At 46.9% G+C, this 18098-nt stretch overlaps 3 protein-coding genes across 3 annotated transcripts; 2 read left to right on the top strand and 1 right to left on the bottom strand.

The window, feature by feature from the left end:
- Nucleotides 1-479: 479 nt before the first annotated feature.
- AO090012000424 (GTPase-activating protein LRG1) lies at nt 480-4431 on the bottom strand (the record flags this gene model as incomplete). Its single annotated transcript, XM_001727390.3, has 6 exons — nt 480-923; nt 990-1276; nt 1338-2435; nt 2495-3145; nt 3208-3910; nt 3973-4431. The coding sequence occupies 6 exons, from the start codon at nt 4429-4431 to the stop codon at nt 480-482; spliced, it is 3642 nt and encodes a 1213-aa protein (XP_001727442.1).
- A 3616-nt stretch (nt 4432-8047) lies between these two features.
- Nucleotides 8048-9026, top strand: AO090012000423 (ubiquitin-conjugating enzyme E2 variant; the record flags this gene model as incomplete). Its single annotated transcript, XM_023236471.1, has 2 exons — nt 8048-8955; nt 9017-9026. 2 exons carry the CDS (start codon nt 8048-8050, stop codon nt 9024-9026), a joined length of 918 nt encoding a protein of 305 aa, XP_023091394.1.
- Nucleotides 9027-9510: 484 nt separating this feature from the next.
- Nucleotides 9511-13594, top strand: AO090012000422 (uncharacterized protein; the record flags this gene model as incomplete). Its single annotated transcript, XM_023236470.1, has 6 exons — nt 9511-9700; nt 11554-11875; nt 11936-11965; nt 12021-12906; nt 12978-13479; nt 13536-13594. 6 exons carry the CDS (start codon nt 9511-9513, stop codon nt 13592-13594), a joined length of 1989 nt encoding a protein of 662 aa, XP_023091393.1.
- Between the last annotated feature and the right edge of the window lie 4504 nt (nt 13595-18098).

The following is an 18098-nucleotide window of genomic DNA, read 5'->3' as shown; positions in this document are numbered from 1 at the left end:
GAAAACAGTCCAAAGGTCGAGCACATATTCACGCTAGGTTTCAGCTGGAATGCAATGAGATCAGGGATAGGGACGCTCCGGTACCAGAAATGTGTATAGTAAGCAATGATAGACAGGACACTCTGGACAACCAAAAGGTTCCCCAGGAACAACAAGACGCAAAGAGGCAAGAGTCAGGCCCACCATTATAATGATGATATTGCACTTTTAGGCAGTGAATAGGCAAGAAAGGGTAAAGGTAAGGGCATCTAGCGGACGTGAAAACCAGCAAATGTGGGGCTGATTGGCTTGTGCCTTGAGAATTATTGCGATGCGAGACAAGAAGGATATAAGTAAAAGAAAAAGAACTCCATCCAAACCTGTCAAAGATTAAAGAACGCTGAACGGCCCAATGATACACCAACAGTATTCAGAGCACCAAGAAGTAGGGAAAACGAGGATTGATTGACACACGTCCTTGAAGCGACAGTAGCATAATATCAACCGGCAACTCCCATCGGCCCTGCTCCCGGCCGAGCTCTATAAGGCAGCTGTTGAGGTTGGGCATCTGGCTGTACCGGATTCTGCTGACTGCCATTGCTGATGCTGCGCTCACGGTTATCGCTTGTTGTTGCCGGCACCAACTCCGGGATACCACTAGCTGAATGAGCATGACCAGGAGGGCCTTGTACATGGCGTACAGAGCCTTGCAACTGTGTCGCTGCATCTTGAGATGGATCCGTCTCGATACGTGCAGACGTCGGGGTGTTTGCTCCCCGATTTTGATTCGTAATAGTAAAGGTTTCGCCGCCATTGGCAGGCCTCTGGGAAAAGCTGCCGCGTGCGATATCCCCGTAACGTTTCAGAATCTCCTTCGTGGTGACTTCAGAATTCTCTTTGAAAAAGTTGGTGTCTGTGAGAACCGACTGCAAATCCTCAGGAATCTGGATCATTTAATGTTAGTATATCTGTATCTGTAACAGACCTAGAACGTGCTGTAAACAACTTACCTCGCACATGGTATCATTGTATGCGATAAGCGCATTAATAGCCTCAATTGCCAGGAAGCTCTCATCAACAGTGCCGTTCTTAGCATTCGGGTAAAGGATGTTAGGGGCCATCACAGTGGCAAGATTGTGGATGTCCATTTTGCTGCCCGATTCCTCATCGACATGCGAGAAAGATGACGTCCAATTCAGGAAGGCAAACAGGACTTCCATGGTATCTCGGTGAGCTTTGGGAAGCAGGCAACAGGCAAGGTGAAGAACCCGCTTTTGTTTTTCTGGATCCGATAGTTCTGTAATATATGTAAGAATATAATCCATTGTGGAGTGAGGATTGCAGAAGGGAAAACTTACTTTGCGACACTACAAATAGGCGATGGAGCTTGAAGGTCAAGAGCGGGTCAGGCATCTCACGGAGGAACTTCTTCAAGAGGGCTGCGATTTGCACTGGGTTTTCCTTTGTCAAATCCACCTGTTCATACTTATTGTCGATCAGGTCAGACAGCTCCTTGAGCCTTCTGATGTTGCCATTTTTTCGGAAAACACCTTCCACAGACATATCCATTTGTCTCATGGCGGACACAGCATCGTCAACCAGAGCAGGGATGCGAAGCGCACCTGGTCCAACACCATGACTAGACTCTGTACCCTCTTTTTCAACGAGGAAATCTAGGTTGACACCGAAAACGCCCTTCTTCTTCCCACCTTTCTTGGTTTCCTTATTGAAGGCACGACCGAAGATATTCCAGATCGTTGGCTTACGTGACTCAATAAATGAAAGGAGCTCCTCTAAAGTGAAATAGCCGTCCAACAAAGGCTCCATAGACAGTACTGCAACGTGGCGTACGATGAAATACTCCAACGCAGACAGTTCTGAGAAGTACTTCTTGGCCCTTCCACCTTGTCCCATAAGATGCCGCTCCAAACCAGCACCGGACACACCGCGTTGATGACCATAGTTGTATCTCGGAAGAGGTTCGGTGGTACCGACAAGCCCGGCCCCTGCATGTTTGTATGCGTTGGGGCGTTGCTCTTTAGCTTGCTCGGCAGCAACGATCCTTGGAATGTCATCCAGAGTGAGAGCGTCCTGGTTGCCAAATGTCAGCTCAGTAACCGTCTCGCCGTTTGCGTCTTTTTCTTCTACAATTTGGAAACCGTGACCACGAGGATCTGTGCCTTCACCGCCTGATGAACCTGGCCTTACGCTTCGTCCTTCTGGCCCATCGATGATCCGTGACGCCCGTGCTTTTTTGTAAGTCGTTGACAGAGTGCGCTCGTTTCGGATCGACCTTAGACGTCGCATTTCACCAACAGTTTGTTCGAGGGAGGATTCTTCGGTACCCTCTTTACTCGCATGCGAGTATGACTTCGACCTAGTCGTTGATCTACGCAATTCGCCTCCAGGAGTAGATTGGCCGTCACTCCCATCATGAGACTTTAGGTTAGCGTCATCTGAAATGAATTAGTATTCTAAGCTGTGAAGAGCGAGCAATTCTCGATTAGCAACATACCTGATGCTGGAATAGTGCCTCCAGCTCGCAGAACAGTGAGGAGCCGTGCAAGAGCAACCTGTAGCAAGAAGACAAACTGCTGGAGTTTGGTTACTCGTGTGAACCCTCCTTGTGTATCATGCGCAAAGCCATTCTCAGATGCGCAGCTATTACAGAAAGCGCGCTTATCCTTAGGGTTCCACAAGGCATCCTGAGGCATAGCAGTTAAATCTTTCTGGCAGGTTGTACAAGTCAAGTGAGGTGGCTTGATATGCCACCTGTTATCTCCAAGCTTGATACATTCGTCATCGATGGGTTCTTTGCATGCAGCACAGCAGTCGGAGAGTTGATCAGCAAGGACTTCGACATTAGCCATTAAGTCTGCAGTAGTCACTTCTTCTTCAAGAGGCCGAAGGGCCTCAAGATCCCCAAGATGGTCTAAGAACTGATGCAGACCTTCAGGCGTCTCCTTTTCCCTCTCCAACTTGAGAGCACCCTGCAAGCCAATACGGATAAGGAGCTTCAAATAATGGGCAAGGCCTGTCACTAAAGATAGAAGCTCCTGAGTGACACCGAGTTTTCGAACGCCGGTCTCCTGGGTCTTTGATAATAATGCGAAGAAAGCGACAATTTTCTTACACAGGAGTTTTGCTTCACGACCATAGGCAAGGTCTAATTAACGAGTTTAGTTCCACGATACCGTTAATTGGCACTCACGGTAAAAGAAGACTCACCTTTCATGCCCTGAGCCTTGATGTTTGCTGCAAGTTGGTCGATTGCGGAGAAAAGAACATCGACATGTGCAATGAACTTTTTCGCAACAAGAACTCCGTCCACATAAGTACCATTACTGACGTGCAGAAGCATATCTGAGATGCAGGCGGCTGATGATTCTTCGAAACTTGAGAGGATGCTCCAAATTTTGTACACCTTTTCTTCCATCACATCCTCTTCCTCCCGCACTCGGTTGCGTTGCTCATCGGTAGCATCGGCTTCTAACTCAGGATACTCTAATGGCTGGCCAGTCGGGGCTAAACGAACATTCCAAAACTTGTGAATCATATAGCATTCGGGGTGCCAGTGCTGATTTTGTCCATTACGGAAAATCTCCACGAACTGTTTGAGAATTGATGTGTGGCAACCGTGACACCGTTGTGCGAATTGAGTCGAGTAATGGAAGTGACAGTAGACCTTGCCTTCATGCTCATAGTAGGAGTCCTGCGCGCCAAAGACTGTGGGACAAACGGAGCAAGTAAAATGCTCAATGTGATATTTTCGATCCAAGGCCGTTATATATGAGCCTCGCAGGGCGCCACCGCATTCATGACAGAGGAGGTCCAATCGCCGAAAGTAGTCTGTTTCACATAGAGGGTATTGCCCACTCCCATCTTCCGCATCAACAGGAAAGAACTTGGAAGCCACGATTTGGCCACAATCCTACGCCGGGATAAGTCAGTTACTGAGACAGAATGCATGTAAGAGTAGCGGTGGAAACTCACTTCACATTTAAAGCACTCCAGATGGTAGGTCGAAAGCAATGCCCGCACAAACTGACCTGTGAGGGGTTCGCCACACTTTTTACAAATCCTTGACGAGCCACCTGGTGACTTTGTGACTGGTCGGCCGTTAGGGCGTGTTCGATCACGCGGAGTTGATCGGTCCCAATAGCCGGCTGCATCGCGCGGAGTTGAGGGGTCCCTTGGGCTGGAATTGTTTGACTCGTATCTTCGGCCAAGGCGGCCATCGGGGTTTTGGGCTCCATCCACAGGACTGTTCCCGGATGCATTCCAACCTCCGGTTATTGCACGCGGCGAGTCGAATGGAATACTGTTATCCGCCGGTGATGTAGGGGTTTGCATCTGGTTACCTCCACCATAACCACTGGTATTCAACGTGGGGCGGACAGCCCCGTTGCCCGGCACGAGGCTATCCGGCAAAGGAACGTCGCCGGGAGGCATATCCGTATGAAATTACGCCGTTCTGCGTTTGTTTGCAACGAGTTTGCAAGTAACTTAGGATATTGGGAGTCTCAATGCGTGGCTGGGTCGCGTTTGTGGTTGCCGCCGAGATCAGGGAGAATTGATTTATCGAGACAGGGGACTGGAGCGGGAATAAACAAAGTTATTCGAGAGGTTGTGGAAAAGGGTAGTTTAGAACAAGTGATGAAGTGATTATCGCATCTCTGACGGGAGTGATAGCTTAGGTCAGACAAGAGTGTGATTTACTTTGCGCGGGGCTCCTTAAAGATATTTGGGGTCCTTCTGTAACAACTCACCTCACGCCATGTAGATGAAACTTGCGGGGAACCTCTAGTGGTGACTCGAGGAATAGGAATGGGAGCGCGTGATCGGCCTAATAAATATATCCTTCCACAATCCCACCGATCTTTGCAGCAGCGTATTTGAAATCGAGACGTCTAAAAGCGCAGGCGCCCGTGTCGAGGGCAGCGGGATTGAAAAGGTTGAAGCTCAAAGTGAGACCAACAAGCGGCGGAGTAGTAGACTGGCCGGAATCACAACCATTCCTGGTTCCCTGCAAACACCAACAGAGGGTCGATAGTCCAAGCCCTGGAAAACTCAGAGCACGGAGGGGAGAGGGAAAGAGTGAACCACAGAGTCCAGTACAGCAAAACAAAAGAGTGATAGGGAGAGAGGGTTATAGGAGGTTAGGAGATCGCGTGTTTGGCAAAGTGGGTGACTGTCCTGCTGGCAGTTGTCGCTGTGCCCCCCTATGCTTCATGTTGCTGGTTACCCGCTAGGGTCTATCACGTGAAATACACTCACCGCCTGGACTACCGCCTGTAGTCTGTGTATCAATTACTGTACAAGGTATCTATGGACAGAAATGGGCCCACGGTGCCTGATTACTATGTAACAATACAAAACGGGGATATTGGATGGGAGTACTAGTAAGTGGATAGAACCACTTGAATAAGCATAAAAAAAACCTGACAGAGGGAACAAAAAGAAAAAAGCAAAAGGGAAGAAAAGCAAAGCAAGAATGAAGAAAGTAACCTAAGCCTACGGAGTATATTGGTAGATACTGTATGGTTTTGATTAGTGTGGTGGATTTACAAGAGAAAAAAAAAGGAAAAAATAGATCCCTCCGGAAAAACAACAGATTAGAAAAACTCTTCATTGGAACATTTTGTTTAAGAGTATGAAGGAAAAATGGTCACTAATACACCGACCCTTTTTTGACCCCTTATTGTTCTCTTTTGCGGGGCAGCAAGCGGGTTACCTGTTTTGGTATTTCTGAAACTAGTCATGACCCCATACATTGACGGTCTACGGAGTAAGTATGTTGCCAAGTGGAGTTGCTGTCAGCTTGGGACCCTTGACATTGTCTGCAGGTAGAGCCAAGGTTGTTATGAGAATCTTTGTTCAAGACTGTGTAGATCGTGTGTTCAATTGTGACCCATTTTAAGTCATATAATTTCTTCAGCACCAAGAGAGTATTATGTGATTTTTTTCACCTTATTTATCTTGTTTTGTTTTAGTTTTGCTTTTTGGGGGGCATTCTTCAAAAGATGTCATACTCTGTATAAGAGCAAGGGTGAGTTTTGTCAAGCTAGTCTTGTTTAGGAATGTTGGAATGAATGCCCCCCTAAAGCCTCAGGGGTCCAAATAGTAACCATGTTTTTAAATAGAAATTAGGTGTTGTACCCTAAGTTCTTCGGAAAGATATGATAGAGTTACAGTTCTAGAGAGAGCTAGAAAGCTACCTAATGCCTGTACTACGGAGTAGATGAATAGAAAATTAAATGGAGTCAGCGGCGTCGCCTAAATATGGTTAAGGGAAATATCCCGCGCTATCAGGGGATTTCGGTTGTTTAGCCCATCAACTACCCACACAAAGAAGGCGGTGAGTTAGATATCTGTGCGGAGCTTAGGTACAATACAGTACAGTCCTCCATAGTGTGAAACTGAAATACCGTCAACACTTATAGCGCCTGTATGTTAAGGAGTACCATCCACTCAAGACTGAAAAGTACTAGGTGACTTGCCTTGCTTTTCCTTTATTCTTTATGTAAAGGCGTGTTCTCTTTCAATGCAGTCACGGATATCTGAAATGTGTTATCTATAGACTTATCCATTCACAATCTTTACTGACAGGCTTTTGCAGTACCTTTATTAATTATTTATTCTGTACGTAGACCGTGTATCATTCTCTTGCAGACAGATAGCAACAAAGAACTTATAGTATTCTAGACGCAACCTCAAAAGAGCCATTTAAGAGGGTAAAAGTCTTGAATGCCGGAGATACTTACTATTTAGTTTCTGTACTACCATACTACATAACTGTGATTAGTCTACATACAGCCCTGAGCTTGTTTGTACCTGCCATGAGTTGCTAGCTTCATGTAAATTTCTTGACGGACAATGGATGCCAGACACGCAACCAAAATACCTTAGAAAGCCTGGAAAGAGAAATTAACGAACTTCTATACTTTATTCACACACCTGATAGCAGTCTCCCGCCCACACTGAGAAGGCAGCCACCTGTCGTTCCCCGCGCTGCCTTGGGCTGGACCATCAATGATCATTATAATATCATACATACGCCCGTCCTCCTCCGTCATCTGCTTACAACCTCAGCGCTTTGCTCATTTTCATATCTATTAATCAACCCCCGCTGATGAGAGCTCGACTGTTGAGCGTTTCTATGACAGAATGTCCGATCAAGCGATTCTCCGCATTACAAGGGTATACTGACTCTTTCATTATATCCACAACTATCCTGTAAACCCCTCTTGAACTGACGGGGCTCCTCTTCTGGTGGGTACTAGGAAATCAAGCAGATACAACAAGGCGCAGACTTGTGTAAGACTTCATTGATACAATCCTGGAAAGAATAATATTGTTACATTAAGCTTACAATCATTTGTTCGGCTCGGATTCTAAGCGCTGGCCGTGGCTTACGATGATTCTGACATCCGAAATGTCCGCGCCCTCATTCTTGGACCGCCAGACACACCTTACCAGTTCGGTTTCTTCGAGGTTCGTATTCGCTGCCTTCAGTATAACCATAAAACATACCACAACTCTATTCCCACTGACTGGAGAGGAACTGCCTTAGTTTGCGATCAAATTTGGAAATGGTAAGGAAACCGTCTCGTGGGAGGAACACAACAACAAGTACTCACTATGACGGCTCCAGACTATCCCGCAAAGCCTCCTAGTGTCCGAGCTCTGACTACAAATAAAGGACGTTGCCGGTTCAACCCTAATATCTATGCTTCGGGCAAAGTCTGCTTGTGAGTCTAAAATCCGAAAGGCTAAGCATGCTCATATACTGACGGGACCCAGGTCAATTCTGGGGTAACTCATTCCAAAAGCCTACAAAGTAGCTATAGCTGAGTGGTTTGATGTAGCACTTGGCGCGGGCACCCTGGAGAAGAGTGGTCATCTGCACAGGGCCTGGAGTCTATCTTGATCTCAATCCAGAGTCTGTTGTCTAACAACCCCTATGAGAACGAACCTGGGTATGAGAATGCCCATACCGCAGAGGATAAAGAGTGGAAGGCATCTTACGTAGAGAAGGTGATGACTTACTCCTAATTTGCGAGAGGACATGCTAACAGAACATTCCGTATGTGCCAAGATTCGCCATGAGAACCTCCGAATTGCAGTCATTGAGCCTTTGGAGTCATCGCTGGGTATCCTGCCACATGAAAGTACAAGCGCAGTTTCAGAACGAGTATCCGAGGAAGATGACGACGTCGGAGAAGGCCAAGCACTGAGCGAAGATGACAAACCTGTTGTTGATCAATTCGCAGACCTTCGCAAAAGACGATTCTTATGGTATTTCGATTCCTACATCCAAACAATTGATGCCGCGGACTCGGTTATCTCTCAAGAACGCAAATTCCAGAGAATGCCTTTCGAAAGCCAGGGCAATACTATGGATGGCCACTTCGATTACCCTGAATTAAGGCGGCGGGTAGTCTTGCTCAGGGAAAAGATTATCTATGAGACAAACAATTGGTTGTTTGAGGGACTTGGTGTCAAGAAACAAGAGCTGAGTATCGCATCAAATCTGCAGCGCCAGTATGAACAGATCGTTGAGGATCTCAAGCGTCAGAAAAACTTCGCTGTTGATCTCGAGCTTGTGGACACTAATCCTTTCCTTTGGGCATTTACGTACTTCGGTAGGCCTATGAGCCATTTGGACGGTGGTATCTTTAGGTTTAAGATCTACATCAGTCCACGTTTCCCAGATGAACAGCCTCGTGTCTTTGTGGAGACGCCCATATTCCATATTCGCGTATCCCGGGAAGGAGTCCTATGTTATTCCCCACGTCGAACAGACGAAATGCGTTACCATATCGAAGCGATTGTGGCGGCACTAGAAGAAGAATCTCCGCCATATGATCCACGGACTACAGTCCACCCGGAGGCAACGAAGCTTTTTTGGGGCAGCATGGAAGATCGCAAGAAATATAACAGGGCATTGCGGCAATCTGTTGAAAAAAGCGCCGAGTGAGTTCCTACCTACCGCTTAAATCATCACGTTCTCAAGTCCTAATGTCATAATATGTAGGGGACCGTAAGATCTCGCATACAATGGAGCGTATATCACTCGGAGTTAAGCGCGATGGCATCTAAGATGGTTTACTTTTCGTTGGGACCAGTTTCTAGACTAAAAAATCAAGATAATGCGATGTTATGGATTGATGCCACCAATGCAGACTTGATCAATTAGGCGGTTCAAGTAATAAGTAAAGGACATCAGCTTTGTGGATGTTGTTATTATATGAGATGAGTCAAGGTAGTTGTGGAAGTATGGCAAAGAGTAGACTTCTTCCAGTAGTTGCGTTCGGTGGTTGAAGGCGATGTGGCTTCTCGAGTGGGGGCCCAGACATTTTAGCTCAGCCCCAGACAATTTCTCCGTAGAGCGGAGCGGAACCCAGTTAAATTATTATCATCCCCCCCGAACTTCAGATCAACACTCCCTCTTCGCCCTTCAGGTTCCTATCGCTTATCTCCACCTATCCACCGCCTCCAGTCGCTCAAGTTCACCAGCAACTCGCCAGAATGTCTAACAAGCGTCCCGCTATGGAATTGGGCACTGTTTTGGTGGTCGGTGGCTGTGGTTTCGTGGGCTGGCACATCGTCAATCACTTGCTCAATTTCCCTTCGGAAACCGATGCCAGTGTCGCTCTCCCGAAGCCAGAAGAAGATCCTCGATTCGACTACCCCCAACTGGCCGGCCGGTATCCGGTATGTATGGCGAAGGTCGCAGTAGTCGACTTGCGAACCTCCAACAATCGGTTGCCTGGTGCTGAGTATTACGATGGCGATATCACGTCGGCGGAGTCCATGTTGGAGGTCTTTCGCAAAGTTAAGCCGGATGTTGTTATTCACACTGCCACGCCAAACGTCCTAGAAGGGAACAAGCCCCTGTTGCGCAAGGTGAATGTCGACGGAACAAAGACATTGTTGGAGGTCGCGGGCGGCGCTCGTGGAGATTGGGGTGGAAAGTGCAAAGCTTTCGTGTACACAAGCTCGAGCTCAGTGGTTCACGACACACAAAGCGATCTGATCAATGTGGACGAGGAGTGGCCATACATTAGAGGGGATAGGCAGTTGGAGTACTACTCAGAGACAAAGGTAGGTGATGCCGACTCCGTTTCTGTGTAGTCAACATTTGCTCACGAGAGTTGGTAGGCGGACGCAGAAGAACTCGTCTTGAAGTACAACCGAACCTCGCCCTCTGGCATGGTGACCTGTGCTGTTCGTCCAGCCGGTATTTATGGAGAGAAGGACACCACGTTTACCTACAAGGTTCTGGAACACTCGTCCAAGGCCTCGCCAGCCGTTCTTCGAATGCAGTTGGGCGACAACAATAATTTGTTCGACTTCACTTACGTTGGGAATATCGCGTATGCCCACTTACTCGCCGCCTTCCGCTTGCTTGCTACCAAGACCCGCATTGAGTCCAAACAAAGTGAACCGTTAGACCATGAGCGGGTTGATGGAGAGGCTTTTAACATTACTAACGATGCCCCGGTCTATTTTTGGGATATGACGCGTGCTGCCTGGGCACTGACTGGCAAGGTAGTCGAGCCCCATCAAGTCTGGGAACTCCCCGAGGCACTCCTTGGTCCTATTGGCGGCATCGCGGAGACAGTGATGGGTATTTGTGGCAAGACGCCGCGGTTGACTAGGCGGACAGTCCGGTATTCATGCATGACTCGCTACTATTCATGTGACAAGGCCAAGTCGCGACTAGGCTACACTCCCATCGTTTCAGTCGAGGAGGGTCTGGCCCGTGCAGTTGGATATGTCGTAGAACGGGAGCGACAGGAGGGTCAGAAGAAGGGACAGTAATAAATGACTAGTGCAACTGAAAATGTGTGGAGGATGCACACGGTGACTTGATGTAATATAGGTAATTCTGGAACTATCATCTGATTTCTTTCTAACAAGCATATACCTTAATGAACATGGATATAGGTGTCCTTTCCATAAATATATTCTACATTCGAATGTTGACTTTCACGCAAATTAGTCGCATCAACACAGTCAGGGCTCGTGGATACACTAAGCTTTACTTCGTATTCTATTATCTTTGATAGTTTCAATCATGCTTGTCTCTACCGGGCTCTACAGGATGAACTATTGAGACAGAAAAAGGCACAGTAATATGTGCATGTATACCACATCGGTCAGCTGTAGGTGACGCCTGAGTGCGGTTTACTATGGCAATGAGTCTGTTTTATTCCTGGACGACACCCAACGTCTGTCTGTCAAAGGCCGATGCGTTATTTTCTCTGCTTCCAAGGATCCTCAAGTTTCACCGCATGTCATCAATTGACAAGGCACCTCGACTACATCGCGCCTGACCAAGATATTTAAAATCAGCCGTGTCTCGTCGTCCATTCCCTTTTCTCCTCATTCCCTCTATTCTTGCTAACATATATTTACTGGATAGTAGCAAGAGTATTGATTGTTCTATACACACCGAGAGCAATATCATGGACTATTACGCCGCGTTGAACCCAAATCCTCCCTACATGTTTCGCCGAATACTTCTTTTGCTGTTCTGGCTCATTGGCCTACCAGCATCGACTGCAGACAAACCGTTATACGGCAGCAAAGACGGTATTCCTGGAATTGATGCCTCATTTGACTACGTTGTCGTTGGTGGTGGTAATGCTGGTGTGACCCTGGCGGCGCGCCTGGCTGAACAAAGCTTCAATGTTGCTTTAGTTCAAGCCGGAGGCTTCTACGAAATCAATTACCCCCCAGCGAAAGTTCCTGGGGCTGTTGGCATTGGCACTGGTACCGATCCAATGGCCATTCGAACGCCCATTGACTGGGGGTTTCTGGTCAACACTGGACCGGGCGCAGATTCCCGGACCATTCACTACGAAAAAGCCAGATGCCTTGGAGGAGCGTAAGTTCTACTAGTGAGCCTATAGTTACAAGTTGGCTGACTTAGTCTATCACTACCTAGATCAGCAAGCAACTTTATGCTATACCAAAGGTCAGTAGATTCTCACCGTAAGCGAGAGAAAGAGCCCAAGGCTGACTGGCCCTAGACCGACTATAGGATCGATGAAACTATGGGCTGATCTCGTCGATGATGAAAGTTATCTCTTCGATAACGTCTTCCCTTTGTTCAAGAAGACGATTAACTTTACTGCACCCAATGAGGAGCTCCGTCCTGCAAACGCCACTGTGAGCTATCGAGAAGATGCTTACGAGAAGCATGGCCAACCTGTTGACGTGACTTATCCGCATGCTGCCTCGCCATTTTCTAGCTGGTTCCAGCTTGGATTGGAATCGGTGGGGGTTGAAGTAACCTCTGAGTTCAACAGCGGGTCTTTGTTAGGCTCCTTTTATTGCCCGTTCACTTTACGACCCGCCGATCAAATTCGAAGTAGCTCGGAATCGGCATTTTTTAGGTCACCGTATTCTTCGAGATATTTAGAAACCTTGACATTATACAAAAACACAATGGGCAAAAAGATTTTGTTTGATCAAAAGCGAGCAACAGGGGTTGAGGTCGCCACTGCGGGCTCGAAGTATATTCTCAGCGCGACCCACGAAGTCATTATATCATCTGGGGCCTTTCAAAGCCCTCAGCTACTCATGGTTTCTGGAATTGGTCCCGCTGATGTCCTCCAAGAACATGAAATCGATGTTATTGTAGACCTACCAGGAGTCGGTCAAAACCTGTGGGACCATGTCTTCTCTGGACCAACGTACCCAGTGGCTGTGGAGACATTCAACAAGCTGGCTATGGATTTACAATATCTTATAAGTCAGATAAGGGAGTTTAAATCATCCCATACTGGAGTGTTGACCAATCATGGATTCGACTACGTTGCTTTCGAAAAGCTCCCAGGTAGCTCACGGGCTGGATTCACTGAACGTACGGAGAACGACCTATCCTGGTTTCCAGAAGACTGGCCAGAGGTCGAGGTAGGTTTCCGGTGTACCTCCCTACTTTTTAAAGATTGGAGGATGCTAATGTTCTGAATCTGCTATAACAGTATATCCCCGCACCACTTTTCGTTGGTAATTTTTCGGATCCCATTACTATGCAACCGCAAGATGGGAGGCAATATGCGACCATTTTGCCCACACTCGTGGGCCCGACGTCTCGTGGAAACGTTTCTATCATCTCGGCTGATACGGACGACCTTCCAGTGATTCACATGAACTGGCTTACTACGGAAACAGACCAACAGGTTTTAGTTGCAGCTTTTAAGCGAGTCCGTGACATATTCCATAGTGAAGCCATGGCACCCATCATTGTCGGAGAGGAATTCTTCCCGGGAAAGGAGTATCAAACTGATCGTGAGATCCTTGAGGTCATCCGGGATACAGCCATGGCTCCGTGGCACGCATCCGGCACATGTAAGATGGGGACTCGTTCTGATCGCATGGCGGTCCTTGATAGCCGAGCGAGGGTGTTTGGAGTTGAAAAATTGAGGGTGGTCGATGCCAGTACATTTCCAGTTCTTCCTCCTGGCCATCCTCAGTCGGTTGTTTGTATGTTCTATGCCGTCCATGTCTTCTTGTGCAATTCGCTGACCGCAGAAATGCAGACATGTTTGCGGAGAAGATAGCCTCGGATATTATAGGCTATAGTAAAGACGAAGAATAGGATGATAAGGGCTGAATTTGTGATACGGGACAGCACGTGTGCTCAGCTCATGGGGCTGGATGGAGGAGCTTGACACCATGATGGAGGTGGTTCAATTGAATGAGCTCAGCAATTGCTCTTGGATGGTCTAGTTCGTCAGTGGTAGTACTATGTGACACGCAAATCTTATCATCTTACGATATCAACCACTGATTAACCTCCAGCGTAACCATTCCAGCCCATGATAAGCTGTATCCGCACAAGTACCACCCCAATCGGCTTCCAATCCCAGCATATACAACATATCTCACCAGTCAGAGCCCCTGCCCATACCCTGGGACATCCTGCAAAGCGAGCATGGAGCCACAGAGTAGAACAAGTGCAACCCGTGGTGACTTACGTATGATGTAGGGGGCTGGTCGGGAATGAACGCATCGCGACACGACACACTCGAGTATCATACGAACTACCCGAAGCACGCCATTGCATCGACCCAAGCTGTCGACACTTTGGCATCAGGTACCTTGAGCGGAAGACCCTTTCGAGAAACCCATCAGGATGTGAGGAACCCTCCGACTGGAGTCCAAAAAGAATAAGAAAGTATAATTAGTGCTCTGGGGCTGATTTCCAATCCGTCGGAAGATTCCACGGTGGAGCTCAGCTTCTGTCTGACTTCATTCCCACTAGCTAGAAAGGATATCATGGGACGAAGTTCGGTTCATTCCATGGTTGGCTTCGTATGGGAACCTGTTAATCCTCGTGCGTTACCGTACCTTTTCTTTTTCTTTTTCTTTTTCTACTACATTGCCAGCATTTCTCTACGTAGGACAAATGATATTGGCGGGGTTAATCAATAGAGGGAAAAAAAAAATAAAATAAATAAAATGATCGGTACTACGATTGTATCCTAGTTTGTTATAGTCTGGAGCATGCAACCTGCATCATGTCTGGAGTGGATCAAAAAGTGATGTATGTACAAAGTAGGTATCTACCCGTCAGATGACCCCGAATTGCCACGTATCAGCGGAAGTAAACCCAAATATGAGTTCATCTCCGCAAACAGTTACCCTCATCGACCTCTTAACTTAAATCATACTGACTGGTTGTGCTATACGTGGAGGGGTGAAGGGAAACGAGTGGATTCGAATATAGTCTACCACGCCATCCGTCCTCCCCGTCCAAATCAACTCCACCGCGAGTGGAATCCGAGCTTGTCAAGGGAGTGGATTCTGAAGATCAGACACAATCGGAGAATGTTGGTTGGATGCCGATCAATTGGGTTTGATTCCCAGCTGGGAAGGGTGGGGAGGCTTTTTTGTAGAAGAACCCAATTGGAGGGTGGGTGAAATACTGATGCGAGAAGGAAGGGAGGGGAAACTGGAATATTTCTTTTTTCTTATTTTATTTTTTTATTTTTCCCCCTTACTTTTCTAATCTTGTCTTTGTTCTTTCCCCGGATTTTCTTCTGGTCCTGATGATGAAATTGGGAATCTTGATTCGACTGATGAAGACGTCAGGTCGCACAGGGGTGGGTTTTGGTTTGACCCACGATGATGAAACAGACTTCGTTGCTGTTTCTCATCTATCGTCATTTCCATACTGAAGTCTACTCTATAAGACTGGATTCTACTGTAGTAATGCATGGTGGGAGAACGATCATTACCTGAAGGAGGGAGGAGTTGATGCTTCCGGGTCTGGGTTATTAAGCACGCCTCTCATGCATTTTGTAAGTATGTCCTTGATCCATGCATTGATGCGCTGATTTTCAGGGTGGGAAACGATCGAAATAGTCACTCACCTAGTACTTTTTTCTTTCCTTTTTCCTTTTTTTACTCTTTACCCCGCAAAGGATTGCTCATCTTAGCTTTTGATATGGTCCTGGTGACTGAATGTTTGGGAAAGTTTATTGGCATGCCAAAGTACAGTACAATTGACTGTAAGATTTCCAGAATAGTTACCTCAGCTCTCGACCATTACCTAAGGGCATGAGAAAAGAAAAAGCTTTGGTCTCCTGATGAGTTACTGCTTTGGTGTTGGGCTCTTCATTCTTACTGGTCAATCATTTCCATCACCCATGACCAAAGTAATATAATTTGACAACAATAACAATAACAACAACAACAGCACAACAACAATGATTCATGTAGACATAAACATTTGCCGGGTTTCTGGGGCTACCATCTGTATACACACCAATACTATCTGCAACATAATGACCATCTGGACCGTCCGGATACCTTCCCACCCACATAGAAAGCCGATCCAATGTACTGCACGGTAGTCGTTACCTAAGAATTGGTCTCCAACAACCTGCAGACCAAGTCGCTTATCAACGGGCATATGCACAGGGTCAACCTCCTAAGTTCAGTGCACTGCACCCTCCTGCCATGTTTGTTTTTCCGTAAAGTCAAGACATCGATTCAGTCAAGTTTCTCGCCGGCAATCCAGAACCTTCTTTGTGTGTGAATTACTTAGCCGAACATTTCAAAGTATCGAACTCCTTCCAAATGAGTCCCAAGAACCGGCGGCGACAGAAGGTCAAGTGAGCAACGATCTTCTGGCACCGGGAGCGGCTCCATGGGACAACCAGACAGCTTCCCGCTGTTTGCATGGGTGGTGACGTCCTGCCAGTCTAGACAAACAATGCAATTTAGTACCACGCCCACCCATCGCTGGAATGTACCTTCAGCTCCCCATTTTTTGTTTTCTTGTAAACTTTACAGAAGTTTCTAGGCCTTACGAAATTCAACTGTCTCCAAAAGAATTTAGTCTTCTTTTTTGTTCCTTCTTCTGAGAATGCTATGTGATGATGGTTGTACAAGGGCGGCCTGATGAGAATCGTCTCGAATCCATCGTATCTGGCCGACCGTTGCCAATGGGATGGGTTGATTCTTGGTGGCGTATGGTGGCTGTTGGATGGTCGTGTGGTTTGGAATGAGAATGCATATTTCTTCCCCTCTCTTCATTTTCGCTTTCTTTTTCTTCTCTCCCTTGAAATTCTATATTATAACTGTAGGAGATATGTACTAAGTGAAGGGAGGGGGACAGTTGGTTACTGGGTGACCAGATTTTGGTGACAGGGAGGGAAGACAGAATAATTAAACTACTTCGGCCGATCCATCATAATAAATAACCGGAATCATTGGTGGTTTCCGAGAAACGAGCCGTTGTCGAAGGAGGAGATGCAGAAGGGGAACGAATCATGAGTTAGGGTTGGCCACATGCAGTTCCAGATATGTATGTATGTCTGGATGTAAGTAGTATGTGTATGTAAGTAAGTACGTACTGTAGGCTCGGAGGTGACCTGCTGAGATGGGCGATGTTGGGTGGTTGAAAGGCCGAGCCAGGTCGGTGTCAGCCTTCCACACTCATGATGTCGAGGACTCAGGTACTGGTTACCTTTACCTTGACCAGGTTCGGGGGTTATATAACGTTTATATATATTTATTCAAGTAGAATTCTTGCTGCGGAAGGTCGTGTTGGGGAAATGTTGGAGAAAGGTCTAGATGGATGTTGTAGGTTAGTCGTGGCGTGGTCAGCCAGCGTTGTACTGGCTCTTGCCGAGGACTATAAATTGTCTATCGCCAGTGGATCATTGATAATAAAAATAAGAATAAGAATCATACTATGCTCGAAATGGCATCCTCTTGTTGTCACTAAATGCCAGACTAAAACGACGATACCGAAACATTACAGCGAAGCCGGTGGGTCAAACATCGACTTATTAGGTCAGAAGAGAAAGTGAGGGAATGCGAGCGTTTCAGGCAATCGTAGGGAATGAACGACTGGGAAACATATTCAACCATCATTGACTTAATTTTCTACCGAGTTGACCTTCCAGTGGGAAACGGTACGTTGGTCGTTGATTTTCACCTCAATTGGTTACCTTTTTGTCCTTTTGGTCTGAGAGTGTCACTTTGGCTACTTTTTTTTCTCTTTTCTTTTTTTTTTCCGTGGCCGTTACCTTACTTTACGGCATATCCTTACCTACTCCGTCCAGTCCGAATGTACTACTAATCCCTCCACCCACTCACACTTCAGACTTACTTCCACTCTCTTACCTTTCAACTCAACTGCCTTGTTGCCGTTTTATTATTCGTCTTCTCCCCCTCGTCCCCCCTTCGCCTGTTCCTTTTTTTCTTTGTTAATCCATGCTGTCAATCTTGCTGTGCCGGATTTTACGCCCTGCTTAGCACGCCTATTTGTTTAATTTCCTTCTATTCAGTCAACCTCATCTTGGGGTTGACTCTTGTCGATCACCCTGGCTTCGCGTTGCAGCGCCTCCGTCGCGCCGTTCCCCGCATAGGCATTTCGTTGTCCATTCCCTTTTTCTTAGTCCTTACGTGATCACGACAACTTTTTTTTTTTACCCTTCACCCTTGTGATTTTGTGGTGATTTTTTTTGTGATCTCACCATCTTCAAAATCCAACAAATAATAACGTCTCAGTTTCCCGTCAATCAGGGCCGTTTTTCGCTGGAATCCACGCCCCGCAGTTCAGCCATGGCCCGTTGATCTTGCGGATG

The sequence above is a fragment of the Aspergillus oryzae genome, chromosome 4 (assembly GCF_000184455.2).
Source record: "Aspergillus oryzae RIB40 DNA, chromosome 4".
In the NCBI taxonomy this organism is placed as follows: domain Eukaryota; kingdom Fungi; phylum Ascomycota; class Eurotiomycetes; order Eurotiales; family Aspergillaceae; genus Aspergillus; species Aspergillus oryzae.
The sequence above is the reverse complement of the archived record's forward strand: the minus strand, read 5'-3'. Positions and strand labels throughout refer to the sequence as shown.